Here is a 19,515-nt window from a genome sequence, read left to right as displayed (position 1 = left end):
ATGCATAATCATTTCTGTTTGTACAAATATCAGCATAAAATCATTCATTTTTACTTGTTATTCCAAGTGAAGGTGTATACAAAATTGTCCACGTAAATTTTAGCCTTTAGTTGAAACCTTGCTAAAATATGGGTGTAAAAAAGGACCGTAGATGCACAGACTGAGAAAGCAGAGCTACTTTTGGATCTAGATGGCAAATGAAGGACAGAATTTAATTCTGATTTTGTCAAGTTATAAGAGTTTTGGTTCAAGCCGTGGTGCTCTGACAGAGGTGGGGATAAACCTGTAAGCCTGTGTTAGCTAGCACACAGCTGCCTGGCTGATGAACATCACCTGCCCACCCCATGGGTGGCCGCCTCCACACGCGTGTCCTCCAGCAGCATCCTGTGGGTCAGCTGTGAGCTGTTCTGCCTGACTGCACGATCAGGCTCTGCTGATCTAGGTAGGGAAACTGGCTCTTGTCTTGGATGTGTCTCTTGGTTAAGTAAATACAAATGTCTGTATAATGTTTCCCAGGTAATTTAGTTTTACTGTGGCAGTTGCTTTGGAGGAAGTGTTATATGGGTGGTGGTAGCTCTCTCTGACTGCCCTTATGATAGGATACTGTAGTTTTAGTCAAGAGTGAGCAGTGAAATGCCACAGAACTCAAATTTCACATTGATCTCTGAACAAGGAAAGGCTTGCTCAAAGCCTACACCCCTACTATATTGTATTTATGAAATATGATTGCTAGGTACTCTTGCTAGACTAACATCTATATTCTTCCCTTGTGACTATTGAGCCTCAGCCAGCTTTGCCTACTTCTCTGCTGAGTGACTTTATTATACCTTTTCCTTGTTATTTTAAAAGCAGAAGAATCCTGACACCCACCTTCCAGCTGTGTGGGTGTTCAGGCACTACACTGATGGCCCATCGGCCCGTTGCGTGCAGCTGGTGCTGCTCATGCAGCCGAGGAGTGGCCCCAGTGGAGAGGACACAGCAAAGGCTGCGGGACAGGGAAAGGGAAAGGGAAACATGACAAAGAACTTGGAAAATTAAGAAAAGGTAGAAATGCTTTCACAGCATTTTCTCTTTCCAGACAAATATACAACCAATCAACCTTTCAAGACACTTTTTACATCCTGGAATATTATAATGGATACCCTTTGAAAAGAAAAATGAAGAGAACTCTGACTTTTTTTCTCATCGTTTTCCTCTTTTCTTTAGGCATTATCTAAACTGAAGCTGTAAATCTCTTGTAGCAGCCTGAGAGACAATTGCTATTGAACAAAGATAAAATTAACTAGTAAAAACCTGTCCAATACTCTCCAATATATGTCAGGTTTAGAGAGGATTCAGTTTTAGCTGAGATTTATATTTCAAGTGGTCCATCTCTAAACTAGCTGGCTGAACAAAATTAAGTTTTTTGAAAGCTTCCTACTGATTTTTTAATTTATTCCCTGCTGTGAATTGATTGAAGAGCCTTCATATTTCAAGCTGTTAAAGGTAAAAAAAAAAAAAAAAAAAGGAAAGAAAGAAAAAAAATAGAAAAGATTAAAAGATTTCATGCTCTTTGCTATCAGATATCTGTTTTTTGAAGCGTGTTATGATATCTACTACTAGATCTGCATTTCTGTGGGAGGCCCCACAGAAAGTAATGGAGGATCATTCCTGCATAGGCAGCAGTTCTGGCTGTTGTTGGACACTCAGTGCAGTGCGAGCCCTCCCAGGACACGCAGCAGCATGTAAGAAGGCTCTGTCCTGCTCTGTGTCCATAGAGATGTCCCAGGCAGCCTTGCTCTTTTGAGAAGCATGGACTACTGTTTGGCAGTCTCCAAGTTTCTTCACCTCTTATACGTGAGGTGTAGGACTTGTGTATTCCACTGAAGTCAACTCACTTGCTTGAAGTTACATTAAGTGCTTCATTCAATTAGACTTGGCAGTATATTGCTTTAATTCCCCCCAGAATTGTGTTTTCTTGTAGGAAGCAGACAGGTGTGTAGCGATATATGGTAACTCCTGCAGTTCTGTGAGCAGAAATGCCTTTCTTTGTATTTCATACAGGTTGGTGGAACAGAGGATTTGTATGGCTGCATACTCAGAACAAGGTGGGTCTCAGGCCTGAAAGTTAGGAGAGAAGAAACAAAGTGAGAAAGAAATACCTTTCATCCTCATAACATCTACAAAAATAAATTTAAAAAGTAACTCCTTCTGTGCATCATCTCTATTGTAAGAGCTTAGGTATACAGGCTTATGAACAGTAGTTAAGGATTGTTGCATAAAAAGGTATCTTGAAAACAGTAATGTGCGTTATCACACAGAAGAAATCTGGTTTAGAGAAATGTGCTACTTATGGGGACGGCACATCTAGCATGGAAATGGATGTGGCTTTTCTGGACTGGAGTGCTGCTGTGTGAGAGATCTGTGTCTTCTCTTTGTGCCAGCTGCATGGTGGCACTGGGCTAGTTGCCCCCAACCTGGAAGGGGTAACCCACAAGAAAACACCCCATTACCCTCCTGCAGGCAGTCAGAGCATGGCCCAGGAGGAATTGCTGAGCTCCACCCCTCTGCCAGACACCATACATGAGGCACTGTGCCTGAGCACCATGCCCTGGTGCCCCACGACTGCCCTCTGCTTCTCAGGGAGTAAGGCTTAACCTACACATTTCTTCTCATTGTTCCCCATGCCCCAGACCCTCCTGGTCACATCATGGTCAGCGCAAGGCACCCTGAGCACCGATTTCCCGACCTGAGCAGTTCTCCCTCCCCACAGTGCAGTGACAGTGCCCCGTTTTGTGGTGCATCATTCGTCACCACCAACCTTACCCCGCTAGGCCTTAGCTGCCCTGCCCCACCTGAAAGCTATCCCAGCACCACCTACTGCACATCAACACGCTCTGCTTCATGAGGAATACATACCAAATATCAAAAGGCATTATCTGTTACCCCAGACGACAAACACGTGTCACCAATAGATGTTTTCGCAGAGGAGAGATAGGTATTGGTGACAGTAATATCTTCTAGTTCAGTGCTGAAGTGATCAGACTCTTTGATGACATTATAATTTAGGGCCACGCTGTAACTGGCAGGTTTTTTGTCCCGCTTCTGCTGGCAGTTGCAGAGTTTCCTGAAGGCTGCTCTGAATTTCTGGGACATGAGATTGTAAATTACAGGATTGATGGCACTGTTTAAATAAATACAGATTCTGCAAAATAGCAGGAACCAGTTTTCTTGGAAGGGGCTAGAGAGAAAGGAGTTGACAACCACCAGTGTTCGGTAGGGCATCCACAGAAATGCAAATAGGACGACCACCACAGCCAGCATCTTGGTGACCTGGGGGAACACGGAGAGACCCAAGTTAGGCAGGAAGTTAGTACTCACAGCTTGGAAGGAACGTGTATGTTCCTGCGTCTCTATGGCCAGTGCAAAACTACTGACAGACTTTTCAGCTGTGAATTTCAGACCCATGTTTGATTCAGAAAGTTATTATGTAGTAGTAGAAGAAGAAGAACAACAAACCTGGCTTCAGATTTCTCCCAGTTTTTGTTAAATGACTCTTTGTAGACTTTGCAACTCCTCAGACTGGAAGAAAGTGTTTTAGGTGGAAAAAAGGGATCCTCCTTTTTTTTTTTTTTTTTTTTAGAAGCCTATTTACATAATCCACTTTAACAACTACCTTAAAAAGGTTTCCAAAAGCCAAAAGTATTATATTTTTTAAAGTAACTAGATTTATACCTAATCCTTAAATCCTAATATTTAATTAGATCTTCATTAGTTTTTTTTTTTTTTTTTTTGTCTGAAATGGCAGTTACAGTTTACGGAAACAGAAATATAAGGGATTACGATAAAACCTTGTTATAAGAGCTTGTATCTGTTGTGTAAGTTTGTTTTGAAAAAATAAAAAACAAACCTTGGGAAAACCCAGGACATCTGAAATGAAGTGAATAAGAAATATTTTTAAAGTTATTAAAAAAAAAATGTAGAGTCTTTCTGTTGTAAACAATTTTCTTTTAGTAGATACTGTATATATATACTATATATATAGTAATAGTAATCCTGACATATATAATATATTGTAATCTCTTGTCTCCACATTAAAGAAAGCTCAAAAAGTATTAATAAACAAGGTAGAAAGTACAGTGAAATGGGAAACACTGGGATAATACAGTGGGATGGCCTCACATAGGTTAGGAGATGGTTTGCTTAACTGTGTGCACATGAACTGGAGAGCAGTTGCACTGAGTTTGGTGAGCTATAGCTGCTACTTGTGTCTTTATTATTATTATTATTTTTACTATTTGCCTTACTTCTTGACATAAAAATGTTGCTATCTATTGACAGAGTATTTTGAAGAATTTCTTTTTACCTTTGCTTCAGTCATATTATACTTTATTCTTTTTACCTTGGGTACCCGAAGTTATACTTCAATGAAATAGCAACTTCTGTAGCCACAGAACACATGCTGGCTGTCTGGGTTATAATTTCATTGTTTGCAGAACCAATAGACGTAGATCGATTAGAGATGAGTTTCAGCTGATGCCCAAGGGGGACAGATAACTCCACTAAAATCACTTACATAGAGATGTTAGGTTTAGTTGTGGTTCCTTTGTTTGAAGTTATAGTATATAATTTATCTTCTGATCAGATAGTTCATTATACAGAAAACATGCAATCTCATTATCTAAAGGTGATTTTTTTTTCTATCTATAAAGACACATACTAATATTCCCAATTTTGTTGTTTTTTGTTACAGATACAATAAAGAATGGGATGAAGAGACAACTTACTCTACATATGTATCTATCTAACTTTATATGCACATATTCAAGGATTACAGCTTGATACTACAGTTCTCCTCCCCTTACCCCCACTTTTGATTTCCCTACATTTCTGTTCAGTAGGAGACAAAAATCAGACTGAGAAATTTTATCTCCCTGTTTTCTCAGTTGACCAATACATCTTTTCATGACTTCTACATAGCTTTTCTTGTTTGCTGTGCAAAAGCCATCACTGGAACAGAGCAAATCACAAATGCGAATGTCTCAAGTACCTAAAAGATGATTTTTGCCTTATATCTGAGTCATTTCTAGAACAAACAGTACTGTGAGCAGGGCTGCAAGGAGCGAGGTGATTCAGTGCTGACCTGCTCTGGCTCGCAAAGATTGGGGACTCCTTATCTCCTTCCTTTCCTTCCTCCAGTTTGGCCCCAGTGTGCGGCTCGAAACTGAGCAAATCCATTCAACTGAGAATAATCATTCAAAATAATCCACATTTAGAGGAAGAAAGTAACCCTTTGTAGAGCTTGGATTAACAATGAGAGTCCAATTAACAGATGTGTTGCAACAGCTCAGGCATTCAGAGGGAGTGTGGGTAATAGTCTACACAGGCATCAGGATACTTTGCTACCAGAAGCTCAGCAGGGGACCGTGTTAAAATACCCACTGATCAGTGGCAACTTAAATTTCTTCTGAGTACATCTTTAAAGAACAATTGCTCAGAGAATCATTTACAATGAGGCAGCTGTCAGTTTGAATCCCAGATTGTACGAGAAGCAAATTGATCATAATTATTATCAGGAAATGGGAAGATATTCACTCATGAAATTTTAAGCCATGTAATTGATACAGTACCTCAACGAAAAAAATGCTGTTACCCTTCAAGTCCTATATGACAGAAATACATATACATACGTGCTGTGCTGTATATTAACTAACTTTATTTGTACTTGTGGCTTTGCGTCCATTTTTCTTCTATCTAACATCACGAGCTTGTACTCAGCGTACTGATTTTACAATATTTTAGAACCGGTTCTTTGCACCAGATAAAAAATATCATGGCCACTGCAGAAAGTGCCCTGACCTGAGATTGATTCAGTCTTCGGGTTTGAGTGTGTTTACAAGAGCCAAGTTAGCTAGGCACTGCCAAGCTTTATGCCAGAGAAGACATTGTCTAGTCATAACCTTTCTCAAATAACTTCATATGAAACATAACTAAATATTCTTTTTTTGGAGGGGCTAATTATTTTGTCAGTGGAGTGGGACATTAACATAAAGGGGGTAAATTTTTTTAAGAACCTTCTTTTTAATACCTATTCTATCTAACCATACATCAAAACTCTCTGAAAGCAGGGGCAAAGGCCTTTAGATCAGTCTGCAGAGCACTAACATGCCCACTAATTACTCAGGTGAAGACAAACATTCACTGATTGCTCTTTGCTCGTGGATATGCACTGCATATTCTATACTCAGAGTACAAATTATTCTCAGTTAAGGAAATTGAAAACACAATTAAAAAGCTTTGAGACAAATCAATTTTAGTCCAAATTTCAAGTGTACTTTGAATGATAGCGAAGTGTTTGAGATTGAATATGCTGCTGGCTGCATGCAACCACTCTTCAAATCTAATCTCTTGTTTCTGGTAATGTTTTGAAAAAAAAAAACTTAAAATGTTTTTATTTATTTATTTATGTAATCAGATTCCCAATATTTTTATTCAGAATTGATTTTTCCTCCTTTCCTTCCTGCTCTAAAACCTTGTAATTCTAAGGGAGTGCTTTTACAAGGCATTTTCATTACCACGGTATCCGCTGTTTAGTAGTTGCTTCCTTCTCCTTTGACTGTTAATCTTTCTTACATTGATAGGTAAAAGTCATAGTCATACTTACGAAGTCACTGTGCAATATAATCACTGGTGTTTTAAAAGCATGCAATAGTATCTCCCTTTCTTGTGCTCGGCTGTGTTCATTGATATCCCTTTCTCATGCTTGGTGGTGTTCACAGCAATGCAGAGATCGTATATGCCAGTCTGTGGTTTTGTAATCCAAAATAAGTATTGCAAGTTGTACAGTGAAGTGAGGAAGAGGACTAAATAAATGAATGTAAGGTTTTGGTATAATAAAACTGCAAGTGAAACTAAGTGATATGATTGAGATTTCGTGTAGCCATACAAAATTTCATCTTTCACTGCTAGCTGGAATCCAAGTCTGCTCTGCTGTGAGTGAACAGAGAAGTTTTTCTAGAGGGCAGTTCATCACATAGCACATCCAAATAGAGAAGAGTTTCACTGGAAGATAACCTACGTTTTCTAATCAGGCATGGAGGGACATCAGCCAAAGTATGGGCTCTTAGCTGCCACTCAAGGGAAGTAGGTTGCTTCCTTGTCTTTCTATCTGTTTCCCCTGGCTTCTTGCTCTCTTTTCAAAGGTAATGAGCTGCTTGCCAAGGTAGCTCACAGAATAGGTACAGGTACTCTTAGAACAAAAGAGGATTTAATTTCCCCCAAGTTATGGTGTGTGTGCATGTGCGTGTGCGTGTGCACGTGTGTGTGGCAGGCATATCCCTTTTCTGTCCTTAAGTTAGAAGTTCTCTCACTCTCTTCTTCCTTCCCGCAATGCCTGGGTCTTCAAGATATTTTCCCACTTCTGTTTTCTGAACAGAACAAAATGACTCAAATCTTCAGAAAAATCAGCATTAACATTTTAGGAATGCTGAGAGATCCTAGTACCTGTGCTACTAGACACAGAAACACAGGTAGAAAAAGTAAAGTATCCATAGCCAAAAAAAGAAGAGAAAAAAAAAAGTAGACGTAGCATTTCTCATACTGTAGAGCATAAAGAAGCATTGATAGCTTTGTTGGTTAGTGTTACTTGTTAGTGAACCTCTATTTACTTGAGAAAACTGCTCTGATATACTTTGAACAAAACATTTTCTATTCATGAAACGAAGTTTTTCTTTATCTCTGGTCTTTTTAATAAAAGACTTGTGAACAGAATGCATAAAATGTGCAGTGGCCCTGAATTTTAGAAAAGAAGGGAAACTGGAGTTGTCCTTCAGCTTTCTCTGAATGATTTTTTTCTGAATTCATTGTCCTAAATGGCAACTTTAAAATAAGCCGCTAAACACCTTCTAAAGTCCAAATAAGAACCACTATCTTTTATTTCTGCAAGCAAATGGTGCTTAAGGTTACTGAAATTGTGGTGGTGCTGTGCATGGAAAAAAAAAAAAAAGTGTTTATTTTGAAACTTACAGCCACGTGCATAATTGTTTTTAAATAAATAAACTGAAAAAGTAGTTTGGCCTTTTTTGTCTTCTGCTCTACAATACTCATAATTCATTCAGAACCATATCAATAAACATTTTTGCAAGTACAAATATATCTCGGTAGCTCATCTGTCTCCTCTAATATGCACCCAGCATTTACAGGGAAACTTTCATTCTTGCTGATATTTTGATGTCTTTCCAGAATGCAGACTCGAGAATACTCTCAAACACCTGCCATGGGAGACACATACAATGGTGCTTGCAGTCAGTGAGGCTTCTGTAAACATTCAGCTCCTACAACACCTGGATTTGGTGTCATGTGTGTGTTATACTGCAAAACCTGTTTATTCCACCTGCCCTTTGGAGTGAGTTAAGCAGGGCTACTTTTTATGCTGGTGCAAAGACTATGAAAAGGATGGCTATGATTAAAGACTAAAGAATTATTACCTTGAATTTCAGGCATGTGTAAAGATGAAGCCATAATAGGTATGTGAATATAAATATAAGTTGAATATGAACTTCTTGATAAAGGCAATGAACTGACTATATTGAATTTAGTTTCTCTGCAATTTTCAGTAATGGACTATACAGTCAAACCCTAGGTACAGGCACTTGTGCTTTTTCCAGATTGAATTTAGGCACACACATTACTATTTACATGCTATCAATGCCTGTAACTGCAGTTAATAAGATTCCTCAATTGCTATTCATTTTGATTAGGACACACTCTGTGAATGAGTTTTCTGGAAGATTTAACAATATGTATGGTTTGCAAGTACCAATAACAGGCTATTTTGGAATAACAAAGACGAAAATTGGTAGGCTAAAGCCATCATATGCATACTTGAAAAATCAGAGATTAACTATTGCAGTTACCTTTGCAGTTGCTTCACAGCATTTTAAAGCCTGATAAAGGAAAAAATACACTAAAAATTGCTCCAGTTCCTCTGCTTTTTGAGAAATAAGACTTCTCAAAGTCTAAAGGAAAAGTCTGTAGAACCCTCTTATGAAGTGCATAGCTAACAGGAAGCAGAGGTAGGAATGTTTCTTTCTTGGGCAGGTTTACGTTGGTTGTTGTGGTGAAATCTTAATAACTTTTTTCTTCTCTGGACTCTTGAGAAGTTATTAGAGACTATGAAACAGCTTAACGAATAATTGCACTAAAATATTGGTTGTTTGAAATCAGTGAAGAATCGTTTACTGATGAAATAGACCAGGATGTTATACTTCCGCTTGCTTATAAAATTACTTGAAATATCCACCTTTAATCTTTGTTGCCACTAAAGGCAGTGCTTACCCTAGTCTTATAGCATTACATTTTCACAGTGCTTCAGGAGGACCAGGCTACTTTACAAATTTGAATTATATGTTTAATTGGACACCCCCAAATTCATAGTCTGCATTTTTTGGTGAGTGAGTAAGAATGAACTTCAGTCCACTTCCCTGGGACTTGTGATCATCTGTCCACAAGATCATATAGCTGTTAAATAAATCTTAACATTGAATTTGCATTGAAGTTCCTTCTTTGGCTCTCAATAAAGTAAAAGGGACTTTGAACTATCTCGCCTTAAGAGATAACTCTTTGTCAAGATATCATCTTGTAATCATATTGATCTTTCCTCTGTTAAGCTTTGAAGTTTCAGCTACTGTGAAGTGAGATTAAGTGAAAAATGTTTAAAAAATTTGCTCTCCTGTTTAACTTGAGGAAATATGTACACCAGGACTATTTCATCCTGTTTTCCCAGGTTCAGATTGGGAAAATCACTCAGCAAAAATATTCTATACAGTTTATTTTTGGTCAGAGAGGTCTCACCTTACTTTTAGTCACCTTTTCATTTTCTCCTATTTTTCTGTTGCAGCAAACATTATGTCACTGTTTCTTCACCACTGAAACTCCCCTATTGGCAGTCAAATGCTTTCCCACATAGGGATCCCGTGTTCAACTCTATATGAATTTCAGTCTAGCAAGGTTATTTCCTTTGTAGAGCACAGCTGAAACGCTGCTCAACACAGTCATCACCAGCTCCATTAGACCTAACAGGAGTTTAAGTTGTTTCTTTAAGTGACAAACTAAGCACATTCTTAAAGTTTTACCTGCTTGTTTCAGTACTAAAAACAAGCTTAACACTAGTTGATGCCATGTAGCATTAAGCACAAACTAATTCTCTGAAAATTGAACGCATCAATGCTGCACCTTTTTCTGGCAGAGATCTTCCCTCAGGAGACAGTCAGGTGTTGCCTGCTGACTTGTAGTGGCTGACCAAAAGCTCTGCAATGGTGATAAATGACTCATTGTTTTCCATAAGGAGCGGAGTATTTAGCTTCTGACAAAGAAGAGGTAGAATGAACTGCTCCTTCTGGGACACGGAAAGGCTGATGGAAAATACAAAATGAATTGGAAATGGACTCCGGTGAAGAAGGAGTGCTTCACTATCAAATAAGAGTAGTTTTATTTTTGAAAACTTTTAAAATAGGTTTATCTAACCCTGCTATCCCATACAGTTCTGTAAAACAGGATAAATAATGCACAAATAGGGTTGATTTAGCTCTTCACAAGTGGATACAAGAATGGAGTTTGACATGTTCTATAAGTATGTGTTTGTGCTTCTTTCCCTGGCAGAACTTCAGCTGCAGTATAAATAAATAACTCCCAATTTAGGTTATTGTCCAATATCAGCAGTAATGTATGCTGTTTTGTGAAAGAAAAAAAATGTATTAGAAATGGAGGTATTTTATGAGAAAAAAAAACTTATTTTGTGCCTTTCCCTCTCTTCTGATTTTTTTTTTTAAAAGGACTGATTTTTTTATACATTTTTTTTATTTGTCTTCCCCGTTAAGTTTTGTCTTGCAGTGCTTTGAGGGAACAACTCCTCAGGGGACCCTGAATAGTACTTTGAAGACTTTGTCCTTCATTAGTTATTGATATGAGGGTATTGATCATTTAGTGAATAGATTTTGGGTTTGTCAGCTTTTCAAACATTCAAAGGAAGTATTTCCTTGAACTAATATAGTTCAGTGACTTTTAAATCATGTGGGTGGGATGGTGAAAGCAGGGAATGGAATGAGTAAGCAGAGAATCACTTTCTACCTGGAAGAGCTGATTTTCATTCCTTGGAGATATCATATAGTCTGAGCTCATTCATTCTGAGCTCATCCCTAGAGATCTCTGAGGAAAAATATGTTAAAATAAGCTTGACTCACCATTCTAAAATAAATTTCAGGACTTCTTTCTAAATCATAGAATAATATAAAACAAAGTTCCTGACCACCTGACCTCTTTTTTTCCCCTTCAGTTGTGGCATTGTGTCTGGTTATGTTAGAAATTGGAAATATTTGTTCTAACAAAACTGAGCATGGTCCATCCATCCTTCTGCAGTAGCCAACTCCCTCATTCCTGTTTACCTCATTGTTGATCTTCCATACACCCCCCCAGCTTCAGCTCAGGCAGCTGTCATCCACAGTTGTGAGAAAATTATTATTTTACTCTGTATTTTCTTCCTCCTTGAGCGTGGAGCTATTCTAGATGCCGTGCAAGAGTTGTTCCACTCTTGTCCTGTTATTTTCCTTTGGTGTCAAGAGTGAAGAAGCATCCCAGGTGTGGAATTTAGGGTGATTTCCAAGTTACTCTTCACGTTTTTAATTAGTCACCTTCTAACTTTGAGCTAACACTCATACCAGAAACCTAAGTGATGTACTGCCATTTTTTGAAGAAAACAAATGAAATTACATATCTGTATGACTCACAGTAAAAAAGTATTGAATGTATATAGAAGCCTGACATTAATTTTTGGAAGCTGACATCAAAACACAAAGTTGACAGTACATGTTAAATGCTAACACAATAATATATGTTAAAAATGTCTAAAAAACAACAGGATGACAAAATCTATTTCTGCCATGAGTTTGAAACAGCTTCAGATACTCCTCTTCAAATGAAATACAGCTACTGTATGACAAGGTAGGCTATGAAGCCTTCTATTTTACAGCTACATAGCAACTTTTGACCACTTTTAACAAAGGAAGATTTTTCAAAACATAGATGAGGTAATGGGAAGAAAATTAAATAAAATGTTACGACCTGGCAGTCCAGGTCAAGCTAAATCCATGTTAGTTGAGCAACCCACACCAGACTAAGTGGGTAAATTAATTCAGCTACTGCTATGTTGGATTAATCATTATCAAAAATGGTTATGAAAATCATTGGGTTAAGCCTGCATGAAGGCTGAGGACACCTATCTAACCTCCCATCATTGTATATGATATAAATGCAAGCTCACAGCTGGTTACTTATAATAATTAATTGTAACAATGCAATGGAGCTGCAGTTGGTATCCATGCCCAGGTGCAGGTTGGGGCCTGCAGGGATCTCTGTGAGGAGAGGCCTGGGCTGCCCCGTGACAGACACAGGTGGCTTCAGCTAGTTCCAGCCAGTTCCAGCCAGCTCCAGCTGGTTCCAGCTGGTTTCAGCTGGCTCCAGCCAGTTCCAGCCAGTTCCAGCCAGCTCCAGTTGGTTCCAGCTGGTTTCAGCTGGCTCCAGCCAGTTCCAGCCAGTTCCAGCCAGTTCCAGCCAGCTCCAGCTGGTTCCAGCTGGTTTCAGCTGGCTCCAGCCAGTTCCAGCCAGTTCCAGCCAGCTCCAGCTGGTTCCAGCTGGTTTCAGCTGGCTCCAGCCAGTTCCAGCCAGCTCCAGCCAGCTCCAGTTGGTTCCAGCTGGTTTCAGCTGGCTCCAGCCAGTTCCAGCCAGTTCCAGCCAGCTCCAGCTGGTTCCAGCTGGTTTCAGCTGGCTCCAGCCAGTTCCAGCCAGTTCCAGCCAGCTCCAGTTGGTTCCAGCTGGTTTCAGCTGGCTCCAGCCAGTTCCAGCCAGTTCCAGCCAGCTCCAGCTGGTTCCAGCTGGTTTCAGCTGGCTCCAGCCAGTTCCAGCCAGTTCCAGTTGGTTCCAGCTGGTTCCATCTGGCTCCAAGGGCCCCGCCACAGGGCACTGCTGAGGGACCGAGTGTACCTTGGGGCTATAACAAGGGGACATAAGTTGGCAGTAGATGAAGTTAACTTTCCCCGAGTCCAGTCTTTTTTATTCACAATAATAACTGATAAGCGGTCTCCCTGTCTTTATCTCGACCCACAAGGACTCTCACTCCTGTTCTTTCCATTTTCTCCCCCGTTTGTTTTTTTTTTTTTTTTTTTTTCTGCAGGGGGAGTAACCGAGCGGCTGGGTTAGGGTTTGGCTGCCATTTGGAGCCAACCCGTCACAGGATCATGGGCTGATTATGTTGTGTTGCAATGTTCCTGTACATCACATTTTCAGCCACTTTCTCTACAGATCACAGGTTGGATATCATATGCAACTCTATCACCCTAGAAGAAGGCACGTATACAACTTCACAGGACAGCAGAAGTCATATACTGACTGTCAGCTCTACATGTCTTTCTTTTACTTCGTGTCTTAGTAGTTTTTGAGATTTTAGATTATTTGAATATGGACTTGCGTTTTTCCATTTTACATCACTGGGTATATTTTGTATGCTGCTATTATACAAATGTTACTAAAACTGCCACACTATCCTTGCTTTGCTTCCTACATTGTACCATGCAAAAATGCTAGCTTTACTCATAATGATGCAAGTCTAATCCACCAGGTTATTTAGGATTTTAGAAAACATCTCATTGTCTTTATAAGAGACCAAAAAAAAGGCATTACACTATAATCCTCGCTTCCTGATTTTGTAATATAACAGCATCCACTGTCTGCAAAGCTTAATTTAAAAAACTTGTGTGCTTTTCAAGTGATGCTAAGCATAAGTTATCAAGTATGCATGCTGAAGTGATATTAAGAACTTGAAAAGTGTATTATCTTTTTCTCCTACTAATTAATGGATAAAGGAAAACAAAATTAGACTTCTAATCTGAATATTAAATATAATTGGAGACATAATTAATTATAACCTAGCCCACATGTTTCAGTTGTGCATTTCAAGGCACAGCTCCAATACTCTGTGAGCTCTCAGTGCTCTAGCAGGCAGCTCAGTTAACTTTTGAGGTCATTTCCTTGTCTGTACTAAGGGAAACCATCTCTCTCATAAAACAGTAGCAACTGTTGTAAAATAATAAGAACATAAAGCTATACTTATCAGCTGGGTGTTCACTCAGCTTGTTTGAAAAGGTGCACAGTTCAACTTCCCGAGGGACTTGTACAGTGCAGGAGGCAGAAGCATCTCGCCTGATGAAGTGGCACCCTGTACAGATCCCTGCAGCAGCTGCTGAGGGACATGAGTTGGGCTGCTCAGTGCAGAGCCACACTCCTCTGCGCCCACATCAAGCTGCAGGGCACAGCTGGAGCCTGTGCCTGAGAACTGACCGCAAAGTGATGCTCCTGAATTTGTCGGGACTGGACCCAACCGTGCTGAGTGCTGCACGAGTGTGAGGTAGTAAGCTTCATTGCAAATAGCCATAAATCATTCTACTAACTATATTCTAGCTATACAAGCACACATATATTTAATGATATACAAAGAAACTAGTCAAACCTATGCCTCAATTTTGAACCATCACAAAAGAATACTTTCTGAGACAGAACAGCACAGATGCTTAGCATTTACAAGGCATTTTTATACACAGTCTTGTTTGAGTAGGCTTCTCACAGGGGCATCAGAGACAGAAAAAGTAAGAACTCAGCTATGTTTGCAGAGCCACACAGTGCCTGAGCTGGGATTAAACTCAAGTCTCCTAAACTGCCAGGCTAGTTCCTTCTTCTCAGATCTCAAAAGTAACTCAAGAGTCACTTTATATATTTGACTGGATTACTAACAGGCTGCAATATAAAGAAGCTACAGTTTAAAATGTTTTATTCTTTTTTGACACTTCCCATTTTTTAATTATTATTATTATTTTTTTTTATACAGGAAATAAAATACTATTTTTTTTCTAGTCCTAGCAGTAGGTGATAATGAACAGGCAAGAAAAATACATATTTATGTATACATATATAAATACCAGAATATAAATTTCAGCTTGACAACATAGCAAAAGAGATAATATGTTTTACTCCCACATATTTAGACTAGTATTCTCTGAAAGAAGAATTTTTAAGTTTCAGAAAACCATTCTAAACTGCTGTTCCTACCTGCCTTCTAGAAGCAATAGTGCTATTGAAACTCCTGTTAGTCGTCTTGGAATTCACAGGCTTGTTTTGGTGAGCCACGTCATTCCTCCATGCCTTAGAGTGTTCTTTTGGGTCCGAAGGGATGGGGTTCAGGAACAGTATTCTAGCAATCAGGCCATAGAGGACAGTCGCCAATACCATTGGCAAAACATAAAATATACCAAAGTCCATCATGTAGATAGGAGAGTAATAGCTCCTGGACACCTTGTAGCCGCAAGACACAACAGTGGTGTCTTTGTAGACTACTGTATTGAGGTCTAGCAGGAAAAACCAGAGCATACAGTATATGGAGGTGAAAGCCCAGACAAAAATAATGATCTTTTTGGCTCTTGAAAAAGTGCATAGGAACTGAGCTTTGATTGGGTGGCAGATAGCTATGTATCTCTCGACAGTGAAAGCAGTGATGGAAAAAGAAGAAGCATTGATCCCTAGGTACTGGAGATAAGTGATGCAGAGACACCCCACGTAGCCATATACCCAGGATCTGTACAGACTTTCTGTGATATTGGGGAGTCCTGCAGCCACAAGCACCATGAGATCTGCCACAGCCAGACTCACCAGGTAGCAGTTAGTGGGAGTTCTCATGTGTTTGGTTCTGAGGACCACCAAAACCACCATGATGTTGCCCACGATGCCCAGTCCGCAAATGAGGAGCACCAAGAGGATGGTAACCACTTGGTATTCAGCTGTAATGATCTCCTGGCTTGACAGCGGAAGCCCAGTGTGGTTCTGCTCGTCCCCTGTGTCATTCTCCATCTTCATTAGCCCACTGCTGCTCCTGCCTGGCACTTGATCTCAGCACACGTTCTCCATGGTCCCCTGCAACAGGGGGAGTGGAGCAGAGCGTGGATGAGCTGTAGCCCCAGAGCACATTCTCCATGTAGTCACAGTCCCATTGCTGTCCTGTCCTCCACTCACCTGAAAGTACCTGGACTTTCAGCCTTTGTAAATGCAGTTACCAGACAGGTGAATCCTTCCCAGACTCCAGCTCACTCACACAGGTTAGAAAGCTGTGCTCTCACAGCTGCTTTGAGGCTTTCATGAAAACACAGCATGTGGAGGTTTCCACGCTGCAGAGGAGGAGGATGAGGAGGCAGGGAAAGCAGAGCTCTTCTGCACTGCCAGCTGGCAGAAGCACTGCACGGGACTGAGCTGATCCAGCCCTGGCAGATTTCAGCATCGCTGCTTTCCAGGAGGAGTCACAATGTACCGAGGGTGGAGACAGCAGCGGGAGGTAAAGAGAGAGTGATTTGTAAAGCTCCCAGGTTTTCTGCTTCACGCTGCTTTTCCTCTCTGCTCTCAGATGGCTAGCTCACATATCGATCATATTGATCCGCCCTGGCAAACAAAGGGGAGATTGACTGGCAATAAAAAACCACTGATTTCTAAAACTCTGATTTCCCCCGTGTGCTTGTGGAAGTGCAGGTAATTTACACTTCCCTCCTGCTTTGCAGGGAGCTGTCAGCCCTTCAGAGCTGACAGAAATATATCACAGCTTTTGAAAGCAGCAGGAAAAATTCATTTACTTTTACTTTACTTTACTGTACTTTACTTTACTGTACTTTACCTTACTTTACTTTACCTTACTTTACAGGCAATTCTCTATGAAACCTCTATTGATATTGTCGTCACTCCTGAGGCCTTTCAGCTCTTCTCTAGATTGTAGCACAGCAACAATAAAACTCTCGGAGCACAAATTGCTTCTTAATGAGATCAGTCCCCACCCCCCTCAAGTTTATTAATCCACCACTGTTTTCTCAATGAAGATTCTCCTCTCCTTGAATGAACTCCTCCTTGCTCAGTCAAATTGTGTAAAAACACAGACAAATAAATAAACAAAAGGCAGAAATAATGCTTTCAGATGCATGTATGAAAAATCAGTGCATGCTGTAGCAGTGTTCAGTAGCCAAACTACGACTGGAAATGTATGTAGAGCTTTTCTGTCCAACCTGCTGCAAATCTGAATGCCTCCAGGCATTTGCAATAGCAAACCCTTCTCCAGTGGTCTGTGAAAGCCATTGTCAACTCCCCATCACAGTGCTTCAACCCATTGTTTCTGTTTATACTATTATGTTAACAGGTTGAAGATTAAATCTGCCTTAAAGTTGTCGTGTCCCCCCCCCCCCCCCCCCCCCCCTTTTTTTTTTTTTCCATTTAGGGCAATTGTTTTTGCTCTTTGTGCTCTTTGCTCAGGAAGGGTTCCAATAATAAAATGTTGCACAACTGGAGATAGGCAACTTGGATTTCAAAACAGATTTTAGCATCAAGAGAAAAGGATTAGCAGGGGCACATGATGTAATGTTTGCAGAACTAGGATTTTAAATAGACTGAAACAATATGTTGTGACAAAAAGAGGATATCATTTGAGTGGGAGTTGGAAATGAGACTCAAACCATTTCAGAAGTTTGACGCCACTTGGTTAAGCTTTCCAGACACTTTTTTGACCATTTCTCACTTCTATATTGATCAGATGTTTTTCATCTGTAGAACTCAAATAAAGCAAGTACCATTCTTCCTTTTTAACAGATGAAGAAATGGGGGGGAAGAACCAGATTCACTGGCGGTGTCTATGGGAAAATCCAGGCTACTGGTTACCTGACCAGTGTTTTGTCCACAGAATGATATCATGGATCTCATCAGAGATCCTGCTCCATACGCTCTGCAGACCCCCTTGTTCTGGGTACAACTGAATGAAGGCCAGTGCTATCGTAACGCTTGGGTGACAGAAACATGATTCCTCCCCACAGCCCTTCACATTCAACATTTTACTCTTCATACTGAGGACTTTCCCCGTTACCAAGCAATCTATGTTTCTAAAGTTATGTGGCTGTAGAGTGTGTAGTATGAACCACAAAGCATTAAAGCACACCAGGGGGAGCTGAGGAGTGAACTAGCACATATTTAGTGGCAGCAAGCAGGGACCCAGCAGGGATCAAACTCAGCAGGGAGCTGGACAAGAGTTCAAAGCAGGAAAACGAACTAACCCCTTAGCCCTCAGTGACTTCAGCTGAATCCAAAATTTTCAGCACCTCCACAGACTGATTTCTCTTTCAGTGGTGACTGATGTCTTTCTGCCGCACTGTCCTGCTGTAAAGGCTTGTTCGTCATGTTTCCATCTATTCTGCTAGCTCTTGTAGGCAGGTCTGAGCTGAGGTTGCAGAACAAGTGTCTCTGAGAGCACGTACATTTTTGCAGTTCTAGAAGGCATGGCAGAGGACATGGAACGCAGAAAGCCTGGAATATATTTAAAAGCCCACATGACATGGAAGAGACTATGCGAAGTCTGGAAGATGTGCAAGAAACGTATTATCTCATGCTAGCCTGGCTAGTCTTCTGCATCTGCTACTGGTTTATATCAGAGACGGGAGAGACCCCCTTGTCTCAGCCAGCAGCTTACTTTCCATGGCTCTTTTCCAAGTGTTGTATTCTGGTAATGAAAAAAGTACAGAGCTGTCACTGTATGACTGGCTGTAGGATATGGGAAATAGATGGCTTGGCTTATCGTGCAAAGGTGCAATGGTAAGTATATCTACAGGAGGTGTGCAGAGGATTTTGATAGTATTGATCAACAGCACTTCCCTTTTCTTTCCATGTAGTACTTCCCTGACTTATAATGTTCGTGTAAAACCTGCAGTTATTACAGAAATAATTTCGAGACAGTGTAAATATATGTTCTATGTAATTAAAGCATTTGGTGTCACGGACTTGACTCAAACACCATGTGATGTGCATTGTCTGATACATTCAAATCATTGTAACACAACCATCAGTCAGAGATCATGTGCTGAATCTGGAAAACAGTAAAAGATCAGCTTTTTCTTCACTTAATGCTGTGTGAATTTTGCTGGCAGCGGTGTTGGTGGGTGCAATATTGCAGCCTTCAAAATACACTGGCTAGTTTCAAAACAATTCAGCATTAATACATGCAAGCCCAGCAGCTGTGCCAGAGAAATTTTGAGAGCATATGGACCACGGATCACTGTGAAACTTTTAAAACCTGTGCTACTCCGTTTTATACACATACCTGTTGGTCCAGGCATCAAGTGACACTACATGTACAAATGAGCACAGATGCCATTAGCAAGTCCGAGCAACAGGCAGAAAAACAAGCCCCTGAAATGCGCTGACTCTTGCTATTAAGTTTCTGTTGGTACAACCCATTGGGTGGGAGGGAGAGGGGAAGCATAGTGTCAATACACCCTGTGCTGTACAGCGCTTAGCTAACAGCATTCTCGTGCAATTTTTTTCCCATTTGTCTCAATTAAAATGTGTTTATGCTCACTTGGGGAACAACAAAGCTGTAACAAACCGTCTCGTAACATTAAGCACACACTGAGATGGAAC

At 40.4% G+C, this 19,515-nt stretch overlaps 1 protein-coding gene across 1 annotated transcript; it reads right to left on the bottom strand.

Annotated features, from left to right (window-relative positions):
• Positions 1–1,939: 1,939 nt before the first annotated feature.
• Positions 1,940–16,399, bottom strand: TRHR (thyrotropin releasing hormone receptor). The gene is made up of 3 exons (XM_013179937.3): positions 15,133–16,399; positions 2,899–3,312; positions 1,940–2,100 (listed from the first exon to the last, which is right to left on the bottom strand). Exons 1-2 carry the CDS (start codon positions 15,931–15,933, stop codon positions 2,905–2,907), a joined length of 1,209 nt encoding a protein of 402 aa, XP_013035391.2. The 5' UTR covers positions 15,934–16,399; the 3' UTR covers positions 1,940–2,100; positions 2,899–2,904.
• Between the last annotated feature and the right edge of the window lie 3,116 nt (positions 16,400–19,515).

This window comes from Anser cygnoides, chromosome 2, assembly GCF_040182565.1.
Source record: "Anser cygnoides isolate HZ-2024a breed goose chromosome 2, Taihu_goose_T2T_genome, whole genome shotgun sequence".
Classification (NCBI taxonomy): domain Eukaryota; kingdom Metazoa; phylum Chordata; class Aves; order Anseriformes; family Anatidae; genus Anser; species Anser cygnoides.
This window is presented reverse-complemented; position numbering and strand designations above follow the sequence as displayed.